Below are 22,703 nucleotides of genomic sequence, written 5' to 3' on the forward strand. Positions count from 1 at the left end.
CCACGCCCCTCGTCGTAGGTCCCGCCCCGTCAGGCCCGCCTCTTTTCCCCACCCCGGGCGCCTTCCACTTTGAAACTGGAGCCCGCGTTACGTCATCGGTGTGCGCGCCTCGTCCGTGTACGTACTTCCTGGGTGGGAACGGCAAAATGGCGCCAGAACCGGTGGCGGGTTGATCCTGCTGGCCCTATCCAGAGCCAGTGTATGGTCCCGGGCTTCTTGTCCCTTTCCGGACATGGAGGATGTGGAGGTGCGCTTCGCTCACCTCTTGCAGCCCATCCGAGATCTCACTAAGAACTGGGAGGTGGACGTAGCGGCACAGCTGGGCGAATATCTGGAGGAGGTGAGGGCGGCGGGGGAATGGTACGAGCCTGGGAATCAGGCGTCACTGCCACCCCCGCCTCCGGGTCTGTAGCCGTCTGGTGTTTTGTTCTCAGTTTCTCGTGTTCTTTTTGCTCCCCCAACTCCAGCCTGCCTCTCGAAACTTTCTTCAGTTAGATTATCCTGGAGCTGTCATTTTCAGGTCTCTACCCGTTAGCGAGCTGTGAAATCGATTTGGTTGGACGATAGCCATTTTCTTCAGCAAATACATTACTTATATTTTCTTTTCGGGGTGCAATATATTAAACATCACTTTTCTTTTTTTTTCGGTGCTTGGGATTTAACCTAGGGCTGTACGAGCTTGGCAAGCGCTCTACTGCTGAACTTTTTTAAAAAAATCCCTTTTTTCTTCCTAAGGCAGGCCTTAAATTCGAAATCTTGCTGTCTCAGTCTCCTGATTATTTGCGAGTACTAATCGACCCTACTATGTCTGGGCTCTTAATTGCATTTGAGTGATTTGGATCCCGAAGGGAAAGGGATCTCTTACCTTAGACCTCAAGCTCCGCCCATGTCTTCTCCCCAGGCGTCCCGTACCTGGGACTTTCAACTTGAGCTAGCTTGTCCAGAAGGACCGGCCTCCCAGTGTGTGTCCCTGCCCCTCGCTGTACTCTAGCCTATCCGCATTTCATGCCTCCATTTTTAGCACTAGTGTCTAGATCTCCTCAGGCTCTGGCTGCTCCATTTCCGCCTTTTTACACCTCAGCCCGGTTCCATCGGATTCCACTACCTGTCTTGGAACGGTAGTGGTCTTCACCTTAAACAATCCAGAAGACGCACGAAATGTTCTGTAATTCAGTTGGGGAGCATTTGTTGGTCTGACAGTTTCCTTTCTGAAACAGAGCTTATTAGGATTTCTATTTCACTGCTTCTTTTTACTCTCCTAAATGTTGAGCTTCTCCGGGTGGAGCCTTCTTTCCCTTAAAAATAGAACATCTTGCTTGTGTGCTTTAAGATACGGGCATTAACTCTATGTGGTGGGATACGCCCATACATCTACTTGTAGGCTGTCCCAGTGCTGCCTCCAGATCTGTTTGTTCTCGCCACTTCTTTGGCTTTTTCTGGGATGGTACATGATCTCTTGCGTCTTATTTAAAGTGGAGCTTTTGATTTTTGGTTCAAATTCTAGCGCTCTATTTTTGGTGAAGAGTTTTACTGTGCGACTAAAGGTGGAAATTAGGAGATATAAAAAGGCCTCATCCCACACCAAGTTTACCTGTGAATTCTGTCCATTATACTGCCAGGGTGTCACTTCAGTTCATGTGGTCAGCATTACGTCTGGTCTAGGCCTATTATACCTAGTTATTTAAAACCTTCTCATCCAAGGTCCCAGGTTGGACATCATCCAGTAGCTAGTGTGAGTCTTCAAGTCTTCAAAATTAAAATGAGACAGGGTTAGGAGTGCAGGGAACTGGAGAGAAGGTTCATCAGTTAAGAGCACTGGTTGCTCTTCCAGAGGACCTAGGTTCAGTTCTAAGCATCCACATGACAGCTCACTACTAACTATAACTCAGGTTCCAGGAGATCCAATGCCTTCATGTGGCTTCCACCGGCACCAAACACACTAGTGGTGCACAGATACATGTAGGAAAAATACCCACATGTTTTTTTAGAAAGTTAAAATCAGGTTAGAAAGATGAATCTTGAAGAAGATTGTGTGCTGCTCTTGCAGAAGACCTGGGTTTGGTTCTCAGAACCCAGATGCAGCTCACAATGGCTTGTAACTCTGCTTTGAGGGGTTCCAGTGCCATCTTCTGTTTCCATGGACACCTGCAAGAACATGGTACACACACATACAAATGCAAGCAGACACACATCTTAGAAAAAAAAATTATAGCCATGCCACAACACTGCTTAGTTTAAAGCTCTCAGGTTTTCATTGCGATTCATTGCTCAGCAATTTTAGCTGTATCCATGGTTCTGTACCTTGTGACTTTTTAAAAAATTTTATTTTAACTTTAAAAATTAAAATTATTATGTCTGTGGGTGCATGCATATCAGTGTGCTTATTGAGGCTAGACAACTTGTGGGAATCTGTTCTACAACATAGATACTTAGGTCATTAGGCTTCATGACAAGCACATTTATCCACTGAGCTATCTCCCGCTTTTTTGAATGGTTAACTAAGGCCTCCTATGCTTGTTCTTGACTGAAGGGTATCTGTGATATCTGTCTTGCTAGTGACTGTTCTATTTATAACTAACTCTTTTTCATCCTGTAAGTCTTTTATTATTGTTATTTATTTATTTTGGTTCTTTGAGAGGGGATTTCTCTAATTCTGGCTGTCTTGGAATTCATTCTATAGACCAGTCTGGCCTCAAACTCAGAGATCCGCCTGCCTCCGTCTCCTGAGAGTGGGATCAAAGGTGTGCACCACTATGCCCAGCTCTCATCCCTTAAATCTGAAGTGTCAGTTAACCCTTCTATCTAAAATAACTCTCTCTCTCTCTCGTTTTTGTTTTTGTTTTGTTTGTTTTTCAAGTCAGGGTTTCTCTGTGTAACAGCTCTAGCTGTCCTGGAGCTAGCTCTTGTAGACCAGGTTGGCCTCGAACTCACAGAGATCCACCTGCCTCTGCCTCCTGAGAGCTGGGATTAAAGGCTTACACCACCACCACCAAGCTAAAATAATTCTCTCTTATTGTGACATAATGTCACAAGGTGTTCTTCAACTTGCTTGTCTGTGGTCTGTCTCTACCCTACAGTGTAAATTCTAAAAGGACAGAGACTTTATATGTGATTTCTTTGGCTTTGTAGAATGTCTTACACATAGTAGATGCAGGATAAATACTTATTAAGTGAGCTTGTGATCTGATGATTAACCTGTACTGCACAGTTGGCTGAAGAGTGCCAAGAACAGTAGTAAGAGGTCATACTGGCTGGGTAGTGGTGGCGCTTGTGAGACAGAGGCCAGTCTGGTCTACAGAGCTACCGAGCGAATTTCAGTACAGCCAAGCTACATAGAGAAACCCTGTCTCAAAGAACAAAACAAAAACAAACAAACAAACCTGATGGCAAAGCAAACAGTAATTTATGCTTTGAGATAGAATTTCTGCTCTCTAGGGAGAAATTCTAAATACCAAGGAAGGAGCCACATTATTTGGTATTAGGGGCCTACTTGGCCTAAGCACTGTTTCTTTGTGTTTTATATAAAGCACTGTAGTCAAAACTGATAGTACAAAAACTGATACAGTCACTAGAGAGATTAAGTGATATACTGGACGTCACAGCTGATAGTGGACAAAGCAGATCTATTCCTCCCCATGACTGTGTCTGTGTGTTGTCACATGTGGGTGATAGATTGGAAAGGAAAGGTTAGGATACCATGACGACTTTGACTGAGGGACCTGATTTTATTTGAGGTGAAAGGACTTGCCATGTTTGATAAGCTGAAACAATGTGTTGAGGGAACATGGTGCTTGCCTCAGTGGAAGGCACGACAGTGCAGCTCCTAGGGGAAGCCTGGTAGCTGGAGGAGACCAGATTTAGAGACCTGCCTTGGAGGCTCTGCTTAGCGTTTCACGTCTTTCCCTCTGAGTGGCAGAAAGCCTGCAAAGCACATACAGGAGAAGACTGGGGGTCAGGTGGAGTCCCGTTAGAGGTGAGGCTGGGCCAGAGCTGTAGTCATTAGAGAGGAACCTGGAAGTGGTAAGGGGCTGATCCTAGATTGAACTGGCAGGTAAGCAAAAGAGAGGAGCTGAGGTCCTTTAGTTTCTGGGAATTCAGCATGGACTTACTCATTTGACTCTAGTTTATAAAATCTGGATAGTTGAGCAAGACAGTTGGATGTATGGGTTTAAGCTGTAGTAAAAGTGTCTGCAAGATCTTGAGTTAATCCCTAAAACCTTGAACATTTCTGTTGGGTATCTTGGGTTTTTTTGTTTTGTTTTGCTTTTTTAAGCTTCTCAGTAGGTACCTGTAAATGGAACCTCGGGGAGAAAACTATTCTGAGGATAGATTTGGCAATTGTTGATGTGTGTGTCTGGTCACTTGAACAGGGACAGATGGCACTTGGCAGAAGGTGTTCAGTAGGAAAAAAGAGCCCAAACACTGGTTAAGAGCCAAGGTTCACAGAGACCAAGGAGGGCTGCAGAGGGAGAACTTACAGCACCAATCAGAGGATAGAGAGTGCTGTATCCCGGCCAGCGGGATATGAAGGGGGTGGTCCTTGATAAGCCTGGAGGAGAGGAATGGAAGGGCAAGAGACACAAGAAACGACAGCAAGACAGGATTTCTGATCAAGCCGTGCTTTATTAATTCTCAGAAGCTGTTATAAAACAAAAAACGGGCAAGTGGGAGGGGAGGGTGTCAGGTCTGCTGGAATTCAGGTCTGGAGACATCCCTAGCTGATAAGGAAGTATTGAGGGTCTGTGATTGTTGACTTACAAAGGACATGCTAATTGTTTCTAAAAGTCTGGGGCCTACAAGTCTCACTAGGAGAAGATACCAGGTTGATTTCCTAGGCCCAGAATTTACCCTGCCGAGGGGATAGAGGTGAATATTTTACTTAACTTGTGAGCTTAAGGTGGCTGTAAACAAAATACAGATCTCAAAATACAGGTCTTTGCTTCCGGCAGTGCTGTACTCTTCTGTCTCCTTTTCCTTATGTCAGGGTAAAGGGTCTTTCTGCTTCAGTCTGTCCTCTTGGTTTTGACCTAGGTGGGTACAATGAGAAGTGCTGGTGAGGGCTGGTATGCAGCTTGAGCCATCATGGTCAGTGTCCTTCGGGGACCTCTCTTCCAAAACACTTGATCTCACAGGATCCAAGAACTCAGGGGAGTCGCAAAAATCTAATCTCCCTCTAGAAATACCCAAAGGCAACTGGCAAACCCTAGACTTAGAGCTATCTGTGTTTGTGGGTGGTGGGTTGAGCTATTCTGGAAGAAGTGAACATAGGCTTCTCCTGCATGGGCATCTTACTCTTTGAAACTGACCCACTGTTTAGTCTAGGTGGACCTTGAATCCTGCCTCAGTGTTCCAAGCTGGGATCATAGGCATGCCCACCAAGTTTAGCTTACTAATGTTCTCTCTTGCAGCTGGACCAGATCTGCATTTCTTTTGATGAAGGCAAAACCACTATGAACTTCATTGAGGCAGCACTGTTGATCCAGGGCTCAGCTTGTGTCTACAGTAAAAAGGTGGGTTCCACAGACTGCCAACCTTTGTGCTTTAGTGTTCAGCGGGAGTAGCCTGATTAACTCCTTCTGGGACAGCAGCAGTGTGCATCTGTCTGTAGCCTGCTTTCATTGTGGTCACACCTAGGATCCCTTCACGACTTCCAATACCAAAGAAAAACTGGAGTTTATTGTTTGCTTTTGGTTTTGGTTTTTTTGTTTTGTTTTTTTTTTTTTTTTGTTTTTTTTTTGTTTTTTGTTTTTGTTTTTTTTTTTTTTTTTTTTTTTGGAGATAGGGTTTCTCGGTAGCATTGGAACCTGTCCTGGAACTAGCTCTTGTAGACCAAGCTGTCCTCAAACTCCCGGAGATCCACCTGCCTCTGCTTCCTGAGTGCTGGGATTAAAGTCGTGCGCTACCACTGCCCCGGCATATTGTTTGCTTTTGCTTTTTATTTTTTTATTTATTTATTTTTTTTTAAACATATTTATTTATTTATTACGTATACAATATTCTGTCTGTGTGTGTGCCTGCAGGCCAGAAGAGGGCACCAGACCCCATTACAGATGGTTGTGAGCCACCATGTGGTTGCTGGGAATTGAACTCAGGACCTTTGGAAGAGCAGGCAGTGCTCTTAACCACTGAGCCATCTCTCCAGCCCGCTTTTTATTTTTTTTAAAGACATATGCATCCCAGGCTGATCTCTAACACTGTGTCTACCTGAGGAAGATGACCTTGAACTTCTGTTCCATTTGCCTCTGCCACCTGGAGTGGTAGTAGGACAGATGTCAATCACCATATCCAATTTTTGTGGTCCTGTGGTCAGGGGTCAAAGCTAGGGATTCATGCATGCTAGGTGAGTGCTTCACCAACTGAACTATATTCCCAACCTGCTTGTTTTGGAGGCAGGATTTATTAGCTAAGACTCACCTTGAGCTTGCTCTGTAGCTGAGGCTTGCCTTGAACCCCTGATATGTCTGCCTTTGCATCTCGAGCTGTTTGAGTAATAGGCATGTTCTCCAATATCCAGGTAAACTGGAGTTTAAAATGCCACTACCAGGAGATGGTTCAGTTGGCAAAAGTTTGCTGTATAGGCATGAGGGCTTGAGTTTGGATCCTCAGCACCCATAAAAAAAAGTCAGGTGTAACCCTAGCACTTGTCGAGCCTTAGATCTCACTAGCCAGTCAGCCTAGCTAATCACTGGTCTTCTCAGGTCCATCCTAAAAATAAGGTAGAGAGCAGTCAGAGAAAATATCTGAGGTTAACCTATAGCTTCCATAGTCATTTATAAATGTACATGCACATCTGCACACCCACATGAACACAAATATATAACACACATACCAAAATGGTATGGCTAAGCTAGAAGTATAGTTCAATTGTATAACACTTGTCTAGCATACATGAGGCCCTGGTTGTGATCCCTAGCATCACAGTCAATAAATAAAATGACCAGGAAGAGAGGGTCAGGTGTGCTGTGAGCTCTGTTGTCCCTCAGGTACATAATTATCTATAGCTCAGTGTGTATAAGCTCTGCCTTCTCTGCTTCCACATGGGGGTACTATGCAGTTGTGTACATCGTCTAGGAAAACTGCTGGTCTCACCCTATGGTGGGGCCTCTGGTTTTGTGTAGGAGACCAATAAGAAGCAAATGAAATATGTCAGGCAGGCCCACCATGGCTTACATTTTGACAGGGCCATCAGAGACTGCACCCTCCTGTGGACTGAGCAGTGTAGCTAGGAGAAGGAGCTGCAGCTGGCCTGGGGGCATTGGGCAGATGAACAGTGGGTACCATGTGTGAGGGTTCTGAGTCTACAGAGCATGTGCCAAGGGCCGTCTGAAGCATTGTGGGCACCCATTGTGCCATGGCCATGACCTGTGTCAAGGAGGCTGTGCTTGAGAATGTGTGGAGTATGGGACAGAGAAGTAGAAACTCAGTTGTCAGAAGTAATTCTGACGAGACTGATTTGACTTGAGAATTATTGTTATTTTTGTTGTTGTATATTTGTGTTCTGTGCATATGTATGTCCAGGAATGTGGAACCCTGAGGTTAATGTCTGTCTCTTTACTTGATCCCTCTCCTCTTATTTTTTGAGACAGGGTCTTTCGCTTAACCTGAAGCCCACTGGTTTGTTTGGCCAACTGGCCAGTGACCTCCAGGGCTCCTTCTATCTCTGCTCCGCAGTCTTCTCCAAGGTTGGGTCACAAGCATGCACTGCTATGTGTGGATTTTTAACATGGATTCTGGGGATCCAAACTCAGGTTCATGTGTTTACATGTCAGGTACTTAAGTGTGTGGGTGTGTGCCTGTGAGTGTAGATTCTCTCAGAGACCCGAGGCATCTGATTCCCCTGGAGGCTGAGTTACAAGTAGTTGTGAATAGCTAATGTGGGTGTGGGAACCAAACTCAGGTCCTCTGGAAGAACAGCAAGGACTCTTAACTGCTGAGCCATCTCTTCCGGCCCCAGAGAACTATTTTTGTGTTCATATTTCTGTGTGTGTGTGTGTGTGTGTGTGTGTGCAGTATGTGTTATGTGTATGTGGGTGGACATGTGTGGTCACCTAAATATGCAGGTCAGAAGTTGATACAGGAATTGTTTGCCTTTTTTTTGTTTTTTAAGATTTATTAATTTTTGTCAGTGTTGTGGCACATGCCTTTAATCTCAGCACTTTTTGAGGCAGAGAGTTCCTGAGTTCAAGGCCAGTCTGGTTTACAGAGCAAGTTCCAGGAAGGCCAAGGTTACATAGAAACCCTGTCTCAAAACAAAATAATATTAATTTTATTTTATGCTATGAGTGCCTTACCTGGTTATTTTTATGTTCACCATGTGTACTTGGTGACCTCAGAGGTAAGATCATTGGATCCCCTGGAACTAGAGTTATAGTTGTGAACTGCCATCTGGATGCTAGGAACAGAACTTGGGTCTTCTGTAAGGGCAGCAAATGCTTTTGATTGCTGAGCCATCTATTTTTCCAGCTCTCCACCTTATTCTTCGACCAAACCTCTAACCGAACCTGGAGCTTACTGTTGAGGAGGCTGTTCGCTCGTTCCCTGCTGCCCAGACTCAAAATGATCACTCAGAAACTATATTATTTAAAACACTGCTTGACCTATTAGCTCTAGCTTCTTAATTGGCTAGCTCTTACATATTAATTTAACCCATTTTTATTAATCTGTGTATTGCCACGAGGCTGTGGCTTACTGGGTAAAGTTCTGGCGTCTGTCTCCAGTGCTACATGGCTTTCCCCTGACTCTGCCTTCTTTCCCCCAGCATTCAGTATACTTTTCCCTGCCTACCCCTGTTCTGCCGTGCTATAGGCTCAAGCCAGCTTTCTTTATTCATTAATGGTAATCACAGCATACAGAGGGGAATCCCACATAAGCTTACTGTTATGCTGGACTGGCTAGCCAGCAAGTGCTCAGAATTTGCCATCCCATCCCAGGCCTGGGGTTTCAAATGCATGTCACCTACTCTACTTATATGGATGCTCGGGATCTGAACATAGCAAGCATTTTACTCACTGAGCAGTTTACTTAGTATGTTTGTTTTCAGACAGTAGCTTGGCATGTAGCCCAGGCTGGCCTTGAATCTAAGATTTATAATTTTAAATTAATCTCAGCCTTTCAGTGCTGGAGCAGGCTTGTCTCTCTCTTAACCTGAAGCCCACTTTTTAAAAAAATTTTTTAAAATTTTATTTATTTATTTATTTATTTATTTATTCATTCATTCATTCATTCATCATTCATTTATTTATGAGATTGGGTCTCATACCAGAACTTAATCTATACGTTAGACTGGCATCAAACTCATGATAATCTTCCTCCTTCAGCCTCCTATGTACTGAGGTTACATGCATATGCCACCACCCTGGGTAATGAGAATTACTTGATAGTAGTAAAACTGTCTGGGCTTGTATGGAGGTTTGGAAATGATGGCCAGATGTTGATATGTACCAGTGTCTAATAAGAAAGGTTCCTCCCCCTGCAAGGGGTGTTTCCAAGCACCATTTCAGATAGTCCCCTCCTTTCCGTGTCCTTATTGCTTGTCTCTTATTGCTTGCCAGGTGGAGTACCTCTACTCACTGGTCTACCAGGCTCTTGATTTTATTTCTGGCAAGAGGTGAGTATTAGAAGTGAGCCAGGAGGAAGAGGCCTTTATCTTCTTAGCTGAGCCCTGTTTGCAGCTTGGGAGGCTCCTGAAGTCTCCCAGCATGCTCTTGGTATGTTTTACTTTCTCAGGCAAGCCAAGCAGCTCTCCTTAGCACAGGAAGATGGGAGCAACAGGGCTGTCAACTCAGGAACTCCCTATGAAACAGAGGATGAGGTGAGTTGGGGCATGCGGACTCTGCCCGAGGTGCTCGCCTGGCCCTGCTTCTGTGACTACTTGCTTTCTCCTGCAGTTCGTGTCACTGGATGACTTCCCTGACTCCCGGGCTAATGTGGATATGAAAAATGACCAGACATCCAGTGTGAGTGTCCTGGCCTTCATGAGGTGGGGATAGCAGTCTTTTAGTGTTGCTCCTTGTAGAATTCAGAACTCTCCTTCCCCCACCCACAGGAGCTGCTTATCATACCCCTTGTGCCCATGGCTCTGGTGGCCCCTGATGAAGTGGAGAAGAACAGCAGCCCCTTGTATAGGTAGAACACTGCTAGCAGGGGAAAGAAGGGGAGGGAGCCCACCTGAGAAAGGTCTCTGTAGCAAGCTTGTTTTTCTGCCAACACAGCTGTCAGGGTGAGGTCTTGGCCAGCCGGAAGGATTTCAGGATGAACACATATACCCCCGACCCCAGAGGTTCCTTTATGTTGGATCCAGTGGGAATGTGTCCTGTGGAGCCTGCGGATTTGTGCCCCATGCCAGGGAGCCAGAAAGGTAAGGGTTTGGATGTTAAGGCTTAGTGGGAAGTAGATCTTTTGAGAGACTACTGCTGGGTACCTTAAGCATGCCACCTCTAGTCTTAGCAGCTGCCTCACACCACATCATACCTTTCCCACTGTAGGTAGCTTGGCTAGAGCTTCTCTCCCTCATTTTTGTACCTTGATTTCCAGTCAACAAGTTCCAGCTCAGCTCAGGGCTAGGGTCTGGTATCTGTGTCCTCCTTAGTCTCAGACTTGGGGCCTGCTGGGTTGTACTTTCTGCTGGCAATCCTTTGACACCAGTGGGGACCTTCTGGGGACGGGCTGACCAAGTCTAATCTGTCTCTCCAAGATGCTGAGGATGCTGAGGGGCAGCCGATGGAAGTCTCTAGGAATGGGAATCAAGTTTCTGTACTCAACATCTCCCAAGAACCAGGTGAGAAGAGAGCACCAGGGAGGGTGATCTCGGTAGAACTCTGACCTTGGATGCTCTCAGTCTCCTTAGCCTCTTGTTTGCTTTCTGTTCACTGGCTTTTGGGGAACAGGCCTAATGGTAGCAGATAAAATCTTATGGTGACTCTCTGTGCTGTGGTGTACAGTGAGATTTGCTTTCCTAGGTCTTCTCTGGGTAAATGGTAACAAAGACTGTCTGGGCTGGGACTGTAGCTTGGTTGGAGCACTTGCATATACAAAGCCCAGCAGACAGACAGACAGACAGACAGACAGACAGACAGACAGACAGATAGATGATAGATGATAGATAGATAACCAAATACATAAATATTTGCCAAGAGATAAGGTAAACCAACCAAAGCATGCCAGTATGAGGAAGAGAATATAAAGCCTTGTTTAGTTTTTCAAATGCTAAAGTGTGAAGCCGAGAAGAGAGGCTGGCCTGTCCTGTTCTTCTAAGAGCTGGCTATGAGCCTCCTACATGGGAGCTCTACCTGCTGCCTGATCTCCAGCCTCTTTAGGCTAACTGGTTTCTTGGTTCCTACCCAAACACTTTTCTAGAAGGCCCAATGCTCAGCGGTGGTGATGAGGATGCAGAGGATGCAGCAGAGCTCCAGGAGGTTGCTCTAGAGCCTGCAGAGCCCAGGACCTCACAGCAGGTGGGACAACAGTGACTCCCAGAGCTCAAGCTGTCAACAGAGCGCGCTCTGGCTCTGGGGTAGAATTACCGTTACATGGGGACAGCAGTCCGTCACACTGATACTGTCCCATCGCTCTAATTTGGTGTCTCCTCTCAGAGGGCGTGTCTGCTCAGAAGCCTGGCAGCCTCCAGCTGGACTGTTTAATGGCAGCTTCCATCTCCTTTCCCTCTTTAAGCAGAACTGCAGTTGCTCCCTGAGAATTGACTGGCATCCAAGGCCCTGAGCCCTGTGGAGCTCATTGTATCTGCGCTGTCAGCTGATCAGTCTGGAGGACTTTGCTACCTCTTTCAGCCCCCATGGGAGTAGTCTACCCAGAGAAATCAAGAAATCCTTATTTATTCAATACAAACAAACCACACAAACAAAAGCCTTGAGGCTGGGAATATAGTAGAATGGTGGAATTCTTGACTAGCCTATGGGAAGATGCGAGTTTAATCCCCAGCATTGTAATATGAATACATTAAAAAAACTAGGGGGCTGTAGAGATGGCTTAGACATTAAGACTGTACTGTTTTTGCAGAGGATCCAAGTTCGGCTCCCAGCCTCCACATCAGGCAGCTGCTAACCATCTGTAACTCCAACTCCATTGGGGATCTAGTGCTTCTGCCTCCACAGACAGGCATCTGCACTCCCATGTGAACTGACTGTCTCCCCACACATACACAATTTTTATTTTTTTAATTTTAATTTTTTTTTAATTAAAAAAATTTTTTTTTTTTGAGAAAAGGGCAGGGGAAATTACTCCTGCCCAAACTAACCTGATGTATTTAGAAGAAAATATTAACAATTATGAAATTTGGATGGATATATCTATAACATATAGCTTTGGTTTTGTTTGGTTATTGGAGACAGGGTCTTCATTTTATAGCCCAAGCTAATCTTGACCTTGTGATCCTCCTGCCTCAGCCTCCCAAGTGCTGGGCCAAATATGAGCCAGCATGCTAGTCTGTCTTGTTCTTTCCTTGTTTATTTACTTATTTATATTCCTGATGCTAGGATTGTACCCAGTAATTGTACATGCTAGGTAAGCACTCTACTAGGGAGTCACACGCTCCCAGAAATATTGTGAGTTTTAATAGCAATCCAAATTCCCACTCCCTTCCCTCCTCCCATTCCCTCTACACACCCTCCACCCCACCCCCCTCTAATCCTAAGAGAGGGTCAGGTACTTTGCTATGTGGAAAGTCCAAGGCCCTCCCTACTACATCTGGGCTGGTATACATCCAAAGAGAATAAGATCCCAAAAAGCCAGTACATGCAGTAGAGATAAATCCCATTGCCACTGCCAGTGGCCCCTCAGTTTGCCCCAGCCATGTAACTGTCAACCACATTCAGAGGGACTAGTTTGGTCCTATGCTTGTTCCTTCCCAGTCCAGCTGGAGTTGGTGAGCTCCCATTAGCTTAGGTAAACTGTTTCAGTGGATGGATCCTATTGTGGTTTTAAAGGAAAAATTTCCCTGATGACTGGTTCTCTTCAGGATGTTTGTGTTTGTGTGTGTATATGGAGGCTAGAGGTTCACCTGGGGTTTCATTCCTCAAGAGCTGTGACAGGCTCTTCCATTGCTTGTCTAAAGTATTCCCCACTTCCAGCAGTTTAAGTGCAAAGTACCACAGTTCCTTGTACTAGTCTATAGCTAGTCCCTCCATCAGCATGCTGGGCCATATATTTCCCCCTTTTTTACTATTAAAGGTCAGACCTGAGAGGTATTTTCTATTACTTTATCATGTTCTCTTCCTCACACTTTATTCCCATGGGTTCCAAGTTTTAGATCCCAGGAAGGGCTTTTGAACATGGATCTAATTTGTACCTTAGTTTCCTCTCAGCCTCCAAGCCCTGAGAAATGGCAATGCAGCACCCCTATCTCGTTCTCTCATTTATCTGATTTACTTGCCAGATTAGTGAGAGGCTAGCATGAAAGATGCTAACTGCATTTCCTTTTACTGCATTTTCTCCTTTATACAAAAAGTTCTTGGTTGGCTGCCGTCTCAGGCTCCGGGGCATTTCTCACTACACACAGCAATTGTGAAGCAACCTCCTCCACTTCTTGCCCATGATCTCTACCCTGGTGCGCTGTCAGAGACTGCAGAATTTCTTCTAAACCCTTTAACTGTTTTCAGGGCATCTCCAAATTCATGTGGTGGACACCACTCATCAGGCATGCCACCTATGCCCTGTGGATAAACTGTCACCCTGGAATTCCCTTCAGACACTCTGGCCTGATGGCTCAGCTTGGTTGCATGTCTCATTGCCTGTAGTAAGAATCATGCCATTGCTGCCATAACAAGACGACACTATCACACAGTGCAATGGAAGGGATAGCTGTATTTGGAAATCTCCCCATTCATAGAGGTTTCTCAGCCTCAGTTACCTGACTTGCTATGCTTTATGTCCAGGACTATACACTTCTCTCCATTTCATCTTTTGTTCTATTGTGTCCCTCTTTGTGTGCCATTCTTTTCGGGGAGGTGTGAACAAATGTCTATTCATCTTAGATAGAGAACTGAAGACAGATCAAAGTCCAACTTGGTGAACCAATGAGTGTTTTTTTGGGGGGGTAGGGTGGGGGATTACTTGGAGGAATATGGGTGAGGTGTTACCTATAGGAGCAGAAATGACTCAGAGACGCCTGCATTGCCAAAGACCCGCCCAAGCATTTGTGAAAGCTCACAAAGCTGGAAACCTGGAGCATACTGCACAACTCAGAGGCATCTCAACAGGTTGGAGAGTGTCTTCATGGGGGCTTGGTTGGTGTCAGCCTCTTCTATGCAGCTCAGCTTATCCGAGTCTTCACTGAAGCTTGGCTGGTATCTACTTCTAAGCCTTCTACGTAGTTGGGCTGTTGGGAGAATCTTCTCAGCAGTCTTTACTGTTTATGTATTCTTAGGGAAATAGTGAATCTAGTCAGTTTTAGGAATTTCCTGAAACTGGAGTTGATATGTTAATGAGCATCCTGTAGAGTGGAATGTCACCTCATCTTAGAACAGCAGTTCTTAACCTGTAGGTTGCTACCTTTTGGCGGGGGTCCCATATCAAATATCAGATATTTGCATTATGATTCATAACTGCAGCAAAATTACAGTTATAAAGTAGCAATGAAATTGTATGGTTGGGGTCACCACAACATGAGGAATTATGTTAAAGGGTTGCAGCATTAGGAAGGCTGAGAGTGCTGCCTTAGGACATCCTGCTGTTCATTGCCCTGCTCACATCCTGTGTCATAGTTTTACTCTAGGAGGAAACTGTTCAACACCAGTGTGCACCGCCACACCTGGCTGACTTTATGTTAATGCTGGGGACTGAACTTAGGTCCCCAGGCTTGCAGGGCGAGCACTTGGTCAACTTTTCCTGGCCCCTCCTTAAGGTTTTTACTTTTGGTCCCTAAGAGGGCCCTTGAACCATGTTTTTGCTATGAGGCTAAGCAGAATTTCTGGGCTCTTGAGAGCTTTTGGTGAACAAGAGCCAAGAGAGGAGAGCCTATGAGCTATTTCTTTGCAGAGTGCCACCTTGCCAAGGAGATACATGCTGCGGGAGCGACAAGGGAACCCAGAGCCTGCCTCCCGGCTACAGGTGAGAGACGCCAGGTCCCTGGCAGGGCAGGTATATTCAAAGGTATTTTGTTCTGTCTTTGCCCTGTTGCCCTTCAGACCCTCAGCACTTCTTCCATAAACTTAAGTCCTCTCTCATGTAGCTTTGGGCTGTCACCACTTTGTGAGCTCTGGTAGGGAGGGCTCCTGCTCTTCCCTCAACTTCTTGTTTGTACTCAGGAGACCCCAGATCCCTGGCAGAGCCTGGACCCTTTTGACTCCTTGGACTCTAAGGTCTTCCAGAAAGGTCAGTAGAATTGGTGGCACCTCATTTATGTTCCCCTACCTAGGGCTACTGAGTTATAAGATAGTGGATTGGAGGGGGCTTTGTATCCCCTTTCCTTGGCTACTTTTTTTAAAAATATTTTTTATGGTTCATTTAACTTTTATTTTATGTGCATTGGTGTGAAGTGGCAGATCCCCTGGGACTGGATCTTGAGACAGTTGTGAGCTGCCATGTGGGTGCTGGAAACTGAACTGGGGTCCTCTGGAAGAGCAGTCAGTGCTCTTAACCACTGAGCCATCTCTCCAGCCCTCCTTGGCTACTCTTGAGGCAGTCTCTCTTTGCCTTCAGGTAAGCCCTTTTCTGTGCCGCCTGGTGTGGAGGAGCCTCCAGGACATAAGCGCAAGAGGAAGGGTGCCACCAAGCTGCAGGACTTCCACCAGTGGTACCTGGCTGCCTGTGAGTGAGTGTGTGGGTTAAGGCGGCACATCCCTTTGCCTGGGTACTGTGATTTTGGCCCGGTTCTTGCTAACTGCTCTCTCACAGATGCTGACCATGCTGACAGCAGGAGGCCTCGGCGAAAGGGCCCAACCTTTGCAGGTGAGGCTGGAGTCCTACCTGTTCGGGGAAGGTAGTCTTTGCCTTCCCCAGTTCCACTGCCATCCTCCCTGCCAGGGTCACTTGAAGTCCTGGGTGGACAAAGGTGAGCTTGGTCTGGATGGGGAAGCCCCTCATAAGGCCTTTGTCTGCAGACATGGAAGTGCTGTACTGGAAACATGTAAGAGAACAGCTAGAGAGCCTTCAGAAGCTGCAGAGGCAGAAGGCAAGTGCCCATAGTACTTGAGTCTGAGACCCACAGGGCCTGGAAGATGAGTCTCCTCACAGATATTCTCTGGACAGATGACCGAGCGATGGCTGCCTGGGGCCAAGGAGGATCTGTGGCCTGTAGAGGAGGAACGCTTAGAAGATTCCCTGGAAGACCTTGGGGAAGCGGGTAGGTGCCATTGATGTGGGGTGGGAGGGGAGAGGTCCCTGCCCTCAGCACCTACTGCTGTCTGATCAGCTGCCTCTGGTCACTTCTCCCATGTCTCAGCAGATGACTTTCTAGAGCCTGAGGAGTATGCAGAGCGGGAGGAGGTGATGCCTGGGGAAGCTGCTGACCTAGGTAGGTCTTACTGGGAGCACCTGAGATGTGCTGAGGGAGCAAGAGCTGCCTGAGATGAGGCTGTGCAGCCCCATAGCTGCAGCAGCTCATGGTTGGGTCTTTGTAGATGCAGAGGCTATGCCAGAGTCCCTGAGATATGAGGAGCTGGTCCGAAGAAATGTGGTAGGCTTGGGTCACGGGTGGGAGCAGTGGGGCATCCTGGGCCCTCTTGTGCAGGAAGAACCCACTGGTCCTTCCATAGGAACTCTTCATCGCCACCTCCCAGAAGTTTGTCCAGGAGACAGAGCTGAGCCAGCGCATCAGGGACTGGGAAGATACTATCCAGCCCCTGCTCCAGGAGCAGGTGAGGATGCTGTTGGGAACTCCAGCCTTCTGCCACCAGCGTGGGTTATCCGAGCTGTCTCTCCACTTGAAGCTAACATGGCCTTTCCCTGTGCAGGAGCAGCATGTGCCCTTTGATATCCACACCTATGGGGACCAGTTGGTTTCACGGTTCCCCCAGCTCAATGAGTGGTGTCCCTTTGCAGAGCTTGTAGCCGGGCAGCCTGCTTTTGAGGTGTGCCGCTCCATGCTGGCCTCCTTACAACTGGTGAGTGGCCTGGGACACATGGGATGGGGAAATCCCCTTGGACTCTGCTGATGCCTCGTCTCCACAGGCTAATGACTATACGGTGGAGATCACCCAGCAGCCAGGACTGGAGGCAGCTGTGGATACCATGTCTTTGAGACTGCTCACACACCAGCGAGCCCATACACGCTTTCAGACCTATGCTGCCCCTTCCATGGTCCAGCCTTGAGTGGAGAGCACTGAGGCGCAGGGGTGGAAGGTAGTGTATATATCTGGAAATCTTGTGCTCCTAGTGTACCATGAGGCCATTTACTCCAGTGCTGCCTCCAGGTTGGCCTAGCTTATTAAGTGATATTGCTACCCCCTCCCTGTTCACTCAACAAGCCATTTGAATGGACTGCAGATAGAGAGCACCCACACACTGACTGAGTACATTCATTTATTTACCGACAGGGCCTAGGTAGGATGTTCAGGGCAGGATGCTTTGGAAGGCAGCTATGTGCCGACGTACACTGTCTACAATCTGCTCTGCTGACCTGCTTCGACCGTAGTAGTCCGTGAAAAGACCATCTGGGTTGAGCAAGTAGATAGCAATGGAGTGGTCCACAATATAGTCCTGGTCTTCATCCTTGGGACCAGCACTGTAGTATACACGGTAGTTGCGACTAGCTTGGGCCACTTGTTCTTTCGAACCAGTCAGACCCAGCAGTCTTGGGTGGAAGTCCTTCACATACCGGGCCATGGCTGCCACATCATCCCGTTCTGGGTCCACAGTGATGAAGACAGGCTGCACCAGGGGCAGGTCAGGCTCTGCCTCCAGCTTCTGTACCACCTGGACCAGTTTTTCCAATTCATCAGGGCAGATATCAGGGCAATGAGTGAAGCCAAAGTACATCAGTACCCACTGGCCTCGAAAGTCAGCTTTACATCGCGGCTGGCCTTTGTGGTCCAGTAGGCTGAAGTCACCCTGGCCCACAGCAGCCTGGCGCAGGGCCTCTGTCCGTTGCTGTTGGCGCCTCTGTTCCTTCTCAGCTCTTGCTGCCAGCCAGGCCCAGCCCAGCCCAGCTCCAAACACAGCAGTGATCAGCAGCCTGGTTCTTAGCCCAGGGCCTTTGGGCTGGCCCTGCCCTGACCAGTGTCGGGACTTTACATACAGAGTTTCACCTCCTGGGATCCGGAGAAGGACTCGAGGTTTGAACTGAGAGAGCCTGGGCCAGGCTTTGGGCCCTAGAGCCTGCAGCACCATGGACCTGAAGCTCCTGAAAGAGAACAGAGATGCCAGCAGTTGGGAAAGAAAAGATGCCTGGGCCCCCACTGCTGGAGAAACTTGTCACCCCCATATCGACGCAGGTTAGCTGCCTGTCTGGGCTCATCTGAACTGCTCCACCTCATTACCGCAATCTGTCCATAACCTGCCCCTCAACCATCATGCTTCCTTCTGGATACCTAGAAGCATTCAGAACATGCTTTGCCTGGGCACCAGAACACATGTCTATTTACAATAAATTTTTTTAAAGGAAGGATGTCGTTGATAACTCTGGTTTACTACTTTAAAGGGGTGATCTGGGGCTCAGTAGAAATCCAGTGCCACTAGTGTCACACAGAATAGCCCATACGTGCTCAGGGCACCTTTGGCCCGTCTGTCCCTGAGGTCTCTGGCATCACCCGGACAAGATGGGATTGCTAAACATTCACAACATACACCCTTTTCTGGGCTGCACCACTCGGACCTCACACCAGGTCTTTACCTCACCCTCAAAGGACTGGACGAGGCAATGGGAGCACCCTCAGACAAACCACAGAGGTCATTTGTTTCATCTTGTCCCACCCAGTTCCGCCATGGTGGGTGGGGGGCTTGCTCAACTGTGGGACCCACCCACCTGCCTGCGGTGGGGTCGGATTTAGGGATGAACGACGGTCGGGGGGAGGATTAGCTCAGCGAAAGGTGAAGGGGCCTTGAAGGGTGCGCGGTCAGACAGCACGAGCGCCCCCTGCAGAGCGCGGCGCTGCTGGTCGCTGAGCGCTGGGCCGTCCAGGTGTACGCGGAGCCAGGGTGTACCTGCGCGAGCGACGGAAACGGTTACCTATGCGCCACAGGGCGACCGGGAGTGGAGGACTGCTTACGGGTCCCGAACGGCGCTCACCGCGGTAGAGCCACTGACCCACGTCGACCAGCAGCTCGGCACCCACTCCCGGCCTGATCGGCTGTCCCGCTCGGCTGCGTCCGGCCCCGAGCTCGTGCAGCACACGGGCCAGCGGCAACGCCAAGACGTTCTCCACGGTGCCTGGGGCGTGGGGGGGGGGGGGAGAGGCGGTTGCGGAGAAGCTAAGGAGCTGCAAGCGGACGCACGAGGACTGGACCAGGAAGGGAAAGACGCGGAGAGGAAGTGGGTGGGGCCTGGCGCCGGGGATATCCGGTCTCACCGTCTGCAGGGGCGAGCAGCTCCTCTTGCTCTCTCGCGTGGGGCAGCAGCTGGCGGCGTTGCGCGGGGCTCCCGGAGCACAGTGCTCTGGCTAGGCCTGGCTCCACGCCCTGCGCCGAAAGCATCAGCTGGAAGCGACGCAGCGCAGAGCCGTCATCCAACGCCGCGGCCACTCGGGCAACGCCCTGGTCTTGGGTTTCCGCCAGTCCGCTAAGCCAAAGGATGGCGCCCCCTGCTGGCGGGAGGGACGGAGCTCAGGAACCGCAGGGGTTGAGAGTGCCTGGCACATAGATAGGTGGTCTTAACCCCAGCCCTCTCACCTAGCCTAATGACCAGGTCCCGTAGGTCCGGCGGCCCCGCACCGTCCAGGCAAAGCAACGCTTCTTCCACTTCCAGGGTATGGCCCACGCTGCGGCCCAGAGGGCTATCCATGGCCGTGAGGGCTGCGGCGACCCGCAGCCCCAGGCCCACTCCCGCCCTAACCTGGGGAGGCACTACTCAGTGTCCTGTTGGCATTACCTACTGCACCTGGGTTGGGATGTCAGGAAAGACTTGGGGTGCAGATCAGAAACCAACACTTCCAGAGCCTCACTGCCAGGTGGTGGTGGGGTGATCTTGTTCACCTTAGTGGAGGGGTTCTGTGGAGGACTGCCCCAGTCCCAAGCTCAGGACAGCCTTGAATAGATACGGTAGGAGGGCTGGAAAGGGGGATTGCCAGTTGGTTCTACTGGGATTGTTGAGTGGACAGAGGCAGGGATACGACCGAAGGTGAGGTTCACATTTCTTCATAGAAAGGGCACAGAGGCCGGGCAATGGTAGCGCACGCCTTTAATCCCAGCCCCCTGGAGGCATAGGCAGGCGGATTTCTGTGAGTTTGAGGCTAGCCTGGTCTACAGAGCAAGTCCAGGACAGCCAGGGCTACATAGAGAAACCCTGTCTCGAAAAACAAAAAAAGAAAGGCCATAGAGGCCCAGCATGGGCTCACCAATGTGTTTGCCAGCTCTCGGGCCTGCTCCTGGTCTGGGAAGACTGCAGCCCCCCCAAACTTAACATCCACCACCAGAGTGGACAGTCCTTCCACGACCTTCTTACTGAGGATTGAGGCTGTGGAGAACAGAAACATCATCCCAGGGTATGATACCTGGGGACGGAAGGTATTGCCTCTGTGATAAAGATGGCAGTGCCTAGTGGATTGTATGTCAGTCAGGTCACCTGTAATGAGTGGTACACTGTCCACAGTAGCTGTCACATCTCGTGCAGCGTACAGGATTCCATCAGCAGGGACCAGCTTCTCACTCTGGCCAACAATGCAGCAGCCCACTTCCTCCAGTAAGCGCAGTATCTGTTCAGACACCTGCAGTGACCTTGGAGGAAGGGCCCTCTCACTGGCCCTGGCCACGGACCCAGCGAAAGTTCAAAACGTGGCCTAAGTGCCAATAATCTGAGTCTGATGACTGACCTGATTTACTTATGACATATTAATGATTACCAGCCCATCGGTGTTTTCTACCTACTCCCAAGTATAATCCCGATCAAAGTTCTCTTAACGACTCCGGCCAATCTACAATTGATGACCTTTAGAATGGTCAACACTCTCACTGGTGACCCGTATAAATAACCTATCCGTTGGTTGTCCCGTGATTCTGGCCAGTGATTCTCCCTCAACCCAGATCAGTGATCGATTAGTGGCCCACCTGTACCTGCTCTGGGCTCTGCGTGACAGTGAACCCAGGAATAGACTCCAGCTTATCCAGTGTGCCCCCTGTGTGCCCCAGACCACGTCCGCTGATCATTGGCACCTGATGGATAGGATTACTGTCTGCCCCGGCACCACTCCCCTTATCCCCATTTTCTCGCTCCCTTAGTGAGAGCTTCAGCTGAAATTACTTTAAGCAGTTGTAATATTTTCAAATATTTTAAACAATTCATGTGGGTGCCCAATTGCTGGAAAGGAAAATAAATCGTACTTGGCGGGGAACAATTTGTCAGTAGGGCAGGAACTGGCACTCATATATGTCTGGGACCTAAGTCCACGGGACAAGAGAAAGACCCAGCTTTTTCTCTGAGGGTGCTGTTAGGTACTGAGGCAGCTGTATTCCATGGTGGAATTGTATTCCATGGTCTGTATTGGGGGAACAGGACAACCCTGGATTTTGTCTTTGAGAACTTTGAGCCTGGCTTGAGGGTGGGAGGTGCCTGTGAGTGGGTCAGAGATTCGTGGAGATAGCAGTTACTAACCTTGCAGCCACACGCAGCCAGGGCAGGTGCCAGAACCAGGCTGACCTTGTCACCCACACCTCCCGTGGAGTGTTTATCCACAAGCTGCTGGTGCCAGGCCTTGGGCCACTCCAGCTGCTGCCCGGAGTCTGCCAGGGCCTGCGTCAGCACGGATGTCTCCTCTGGGTCCATGCCTTGCAGCCGAATGGCCATCAGCATAGCCCCTGTGTGTGGACATATGAGTGGGGTGTTCACAGCGCATGGGTTTTCTGGGGCCTGGGATGGTGATGAGGTACTGTGGATCCTTGAGGTGCTAGTGGGGAAGTTAGGGGTAAAGGTCCAATTGGGGCTTGCCACACACCAACTTGTGTGTCCTGTGCGCTTCCATCCATCACTGCTTGCACGAAATCCCTGATATCTGCCTCACTCAGATGCCCTCCATCTCGTTTGAGGCGGATCAGCTCAGGCAGCTTCTTGGGTTCCCTTCCCTCTCCCCCTGAGACAGCACCAGCTGCCTCTGGAGTTGAGGGAGATGGTGTCCCTGGAGCTGCCATTGCTTCAGCCTGCAGAGGATATTGAGAAACCGCTGGAACCCGCCTCCCCGGCCATATCCCTGAAGCAATCATGGTCCCTTGTCCCAACCTTGTTCCTAAATGTGTTTCTGGTGCCCATCACGGACCCATGTCTTCCTCAGCACCCAGCACCTTTCACCCCCAAGTCTGCCTACCTTTTCTCAATCTCACAACTTGACCCCAGTCCAGTACCTAGTCAGCTTAGGGGCCTTTACCAGTGTTCTGGCTCTGTTCCGGTTCCGACCTGGGATGCCTCAGCCCGTCGTGGAGTTAGGTGCAGAACAAAGCCACAGAAAGAGGTAGTCCAGGGACAGCGGGCAGATGGGGCGGTCCCAGGAGGTGGCACTTGTAAGGCCAATCACCACTTCAGTTGCTCCCTATCCTGCTACTTTATGGCCAATTGGGGATGTTTCCGGGACCCTAAGGGCCAGGAGGATGTGGTGCTTTGGACTGGC

At 48.9% G+C, this 22,703-nt stretch overlaps 3 protein-coding genes across 9 annotated transcripts; 1 reads left to right on the forward strand and 2 right to left on the reverse strand.

Annotated features, from left to right (window-relative positions):
- Nucleotides 1–138: 138 nt before the first annotated feature.
- On the forward strand, nucleotides 139–18,556 carry Ncaph2 (non-SMC condensin II complex subunit H2). 4 transcript variants are annotated; one of them, XM_038341276.2, is made up of 20 exons: nucleotides 139–340; nucleotides 5,409–5,510; nucleotides 9,552–9,607; nucleotides 9,727–9,811; nucleotides 9,888–9,956; nucleotides 10,046–10,125; nucleotides 10,212–10,357; nucleotides 10,694–10,777; nucleotides 11,356–11,453; nucleotides 14,992–15,063; nucleotides 15,261–15,327; nucleotides 15,655–15,762; nucleotides 15,850–15,903; nucleotides 16,056–16,126; nucleotides 16,204–16,297; nucleotides 16,397–16,468; nucleotides 16,575–16,630; nucleotides 16,710–16,811; nucleotides 16,908–17,057; nucleotides 17,125–18,556. In XM_038341276.2, exons 1-20 carry the CDS (start codon nucleotides 233–235, stop codon nucleotides 17,263–17,265), a joined length of 1,815 nt encoding a protein of 604 aa, XP_038197204.1. In that variant the 5' UTR covers nucleotides 139–232; the 3' UTR covers nucleotides 17,266–18,556. The 4 variants fall into 4 exon arrangements, with proteins under 4 accessions (XP_038197204.1, XP_038197205.1, XP_038197206.1 ...); XM_038341277.2 differs by having other exon boundaries at nucleotides 16,400–16,468; XM_038341278.2 differs by having other exon boundaries at nucleotides 141–247.
- Nucleotides 17,467–19,258, reverse strand: LOC119822267 (protein SCO2 homolog, mitochondrial). Its single transcript, XM_038341288.1, has 2 exons — nucleotides 19,121–19,258; nucleotides 17,467–18,295 (listed from the first exon to the last, which is right to left on the reverse strand). The coding sequence occupies exon 2, from the start codon at nucleotides 18,280–18,282 to the stop codon at nucleotides 17,506–17,508; it is 777 nt and encodes a 258-aa protein (XP_038197216.1). The 5' UTR covers nucleotides 18,283–18,295; nucleotides 19,121–19,258; the 3' UTR covers nucleotides 17,467–17,505.
- On the reverse strand, nucleotides 18,938–22,642 carry LOC119822264 (thymidine phosphorylase). 4 transcript variants are annotated; one of them, XM_038341283.2, is made up of 10 exons: nucleotides 22,493–22,642; nucleotides 22,038–22,239; nucleotides 21,698–21,900; nucleotides 21,160–21,258; nucleotides 20,672–20,801; nucleotides 20,445–20,563; nucleotides 19,780–19,942; nucleotides 19,461–19,691; nucleotides 19,181–19,321; nucleotides 18,938–19,095 (listed from the first exon to the last, which is right to left on the reverse strand). In XM_038341283.2, exons 2-10 carry the CDS (start codon nucleotides 22,228–22,230, stop codon nucleotides 18,938–18,940), a joined length of 1,437 nt encoding a protein of 478 aa, XP_038197211.1. In that variant the 5' UTR covers nucleotides 22,231–22,239; nucleotides 22,493–22,642. The 4 variants fall into 4 exon arrangements, with proteins under 4 accessions (XP_038197211.1, XP_038197208.1, XP_038197209.1 ...); XM_038341280.2 differs by having other exon boundaries at nucleotides 22,464–22,624; XM_038341281.2 differs by having other exon boundaries at nucleotides 22,441–22,595.
- Between the last annotated feature and the right edge of the window lie 61 nt (nucleotides 22,643–22,703).

This window comes from Arvicola amphibius, chromosome 9, assembly GCF_903992535.2.
Source record: "Arvicola amphibius chromosome 9, mArvAmp1.2, whole genome shotgun sequence".
In the NCBI taxonomy this organism is placed as follows: Eukaryota; Metazoa; Chordata; class Mammalia; order Rodentia; family Cricetidae; genus Arvicola; species Arvicola amphibius.

Excerpts from the sequence above, each read along its gene's own strand:
- LOC119822264 (XM_038341283.2), bottom strand. The coding sequence starts at position 22,230 with ATGGCAGCTCCAGGGACACCATCTCCCTCAACTCCAGAGGCAGCTGGT. Across the intron at positions 21,901-22,037 it reads CGCACAGGACACACAAGTTG|GGGCTATGCTGATGGCCATT; the intron begins GTGTGTGGCAAG and ends GTCCACACACAG. Across the intron at positions 19,692-19,779 it reads GGACCTGGTCATTAGGCTAG|GGGGCGCCATCCTTTGGCTT; the intron begins GTGAGAGGGCTG and ends TCCCGCCAGCAG.
- Ncaph2 (XM_038341276.2), top strand. The coding sequence starts at position 233 with ATGGAGGATGTGGAGGTGCGCTTCGCTCACCTCTTGCAGCCCATCCGA. Across the intron at positions 16,298-16,396 it reads GGAAGACCTTGGGGAAGCGG|CAGATGACTTTCTAGAGCCT; the intron begins GTAGGTGCCATT and ends CCCATGTCTCAG. Across the intron at positions 17,058-17,124 it reads TGCTGGCCTCCTTACAACTG|GCTAATGACTATACGGTGGA; the intron begins GTGAGTGGCCTG and ends TCGTCTCCACAG.
- LOC119822267 (XM_038341288.1), bottom strand. The coding sequence starts at position 18,282 with ATGGTGCTGCAGGCTCTAGGGCCCAAAGCCTGGCCCAGGCTCTCTCAG.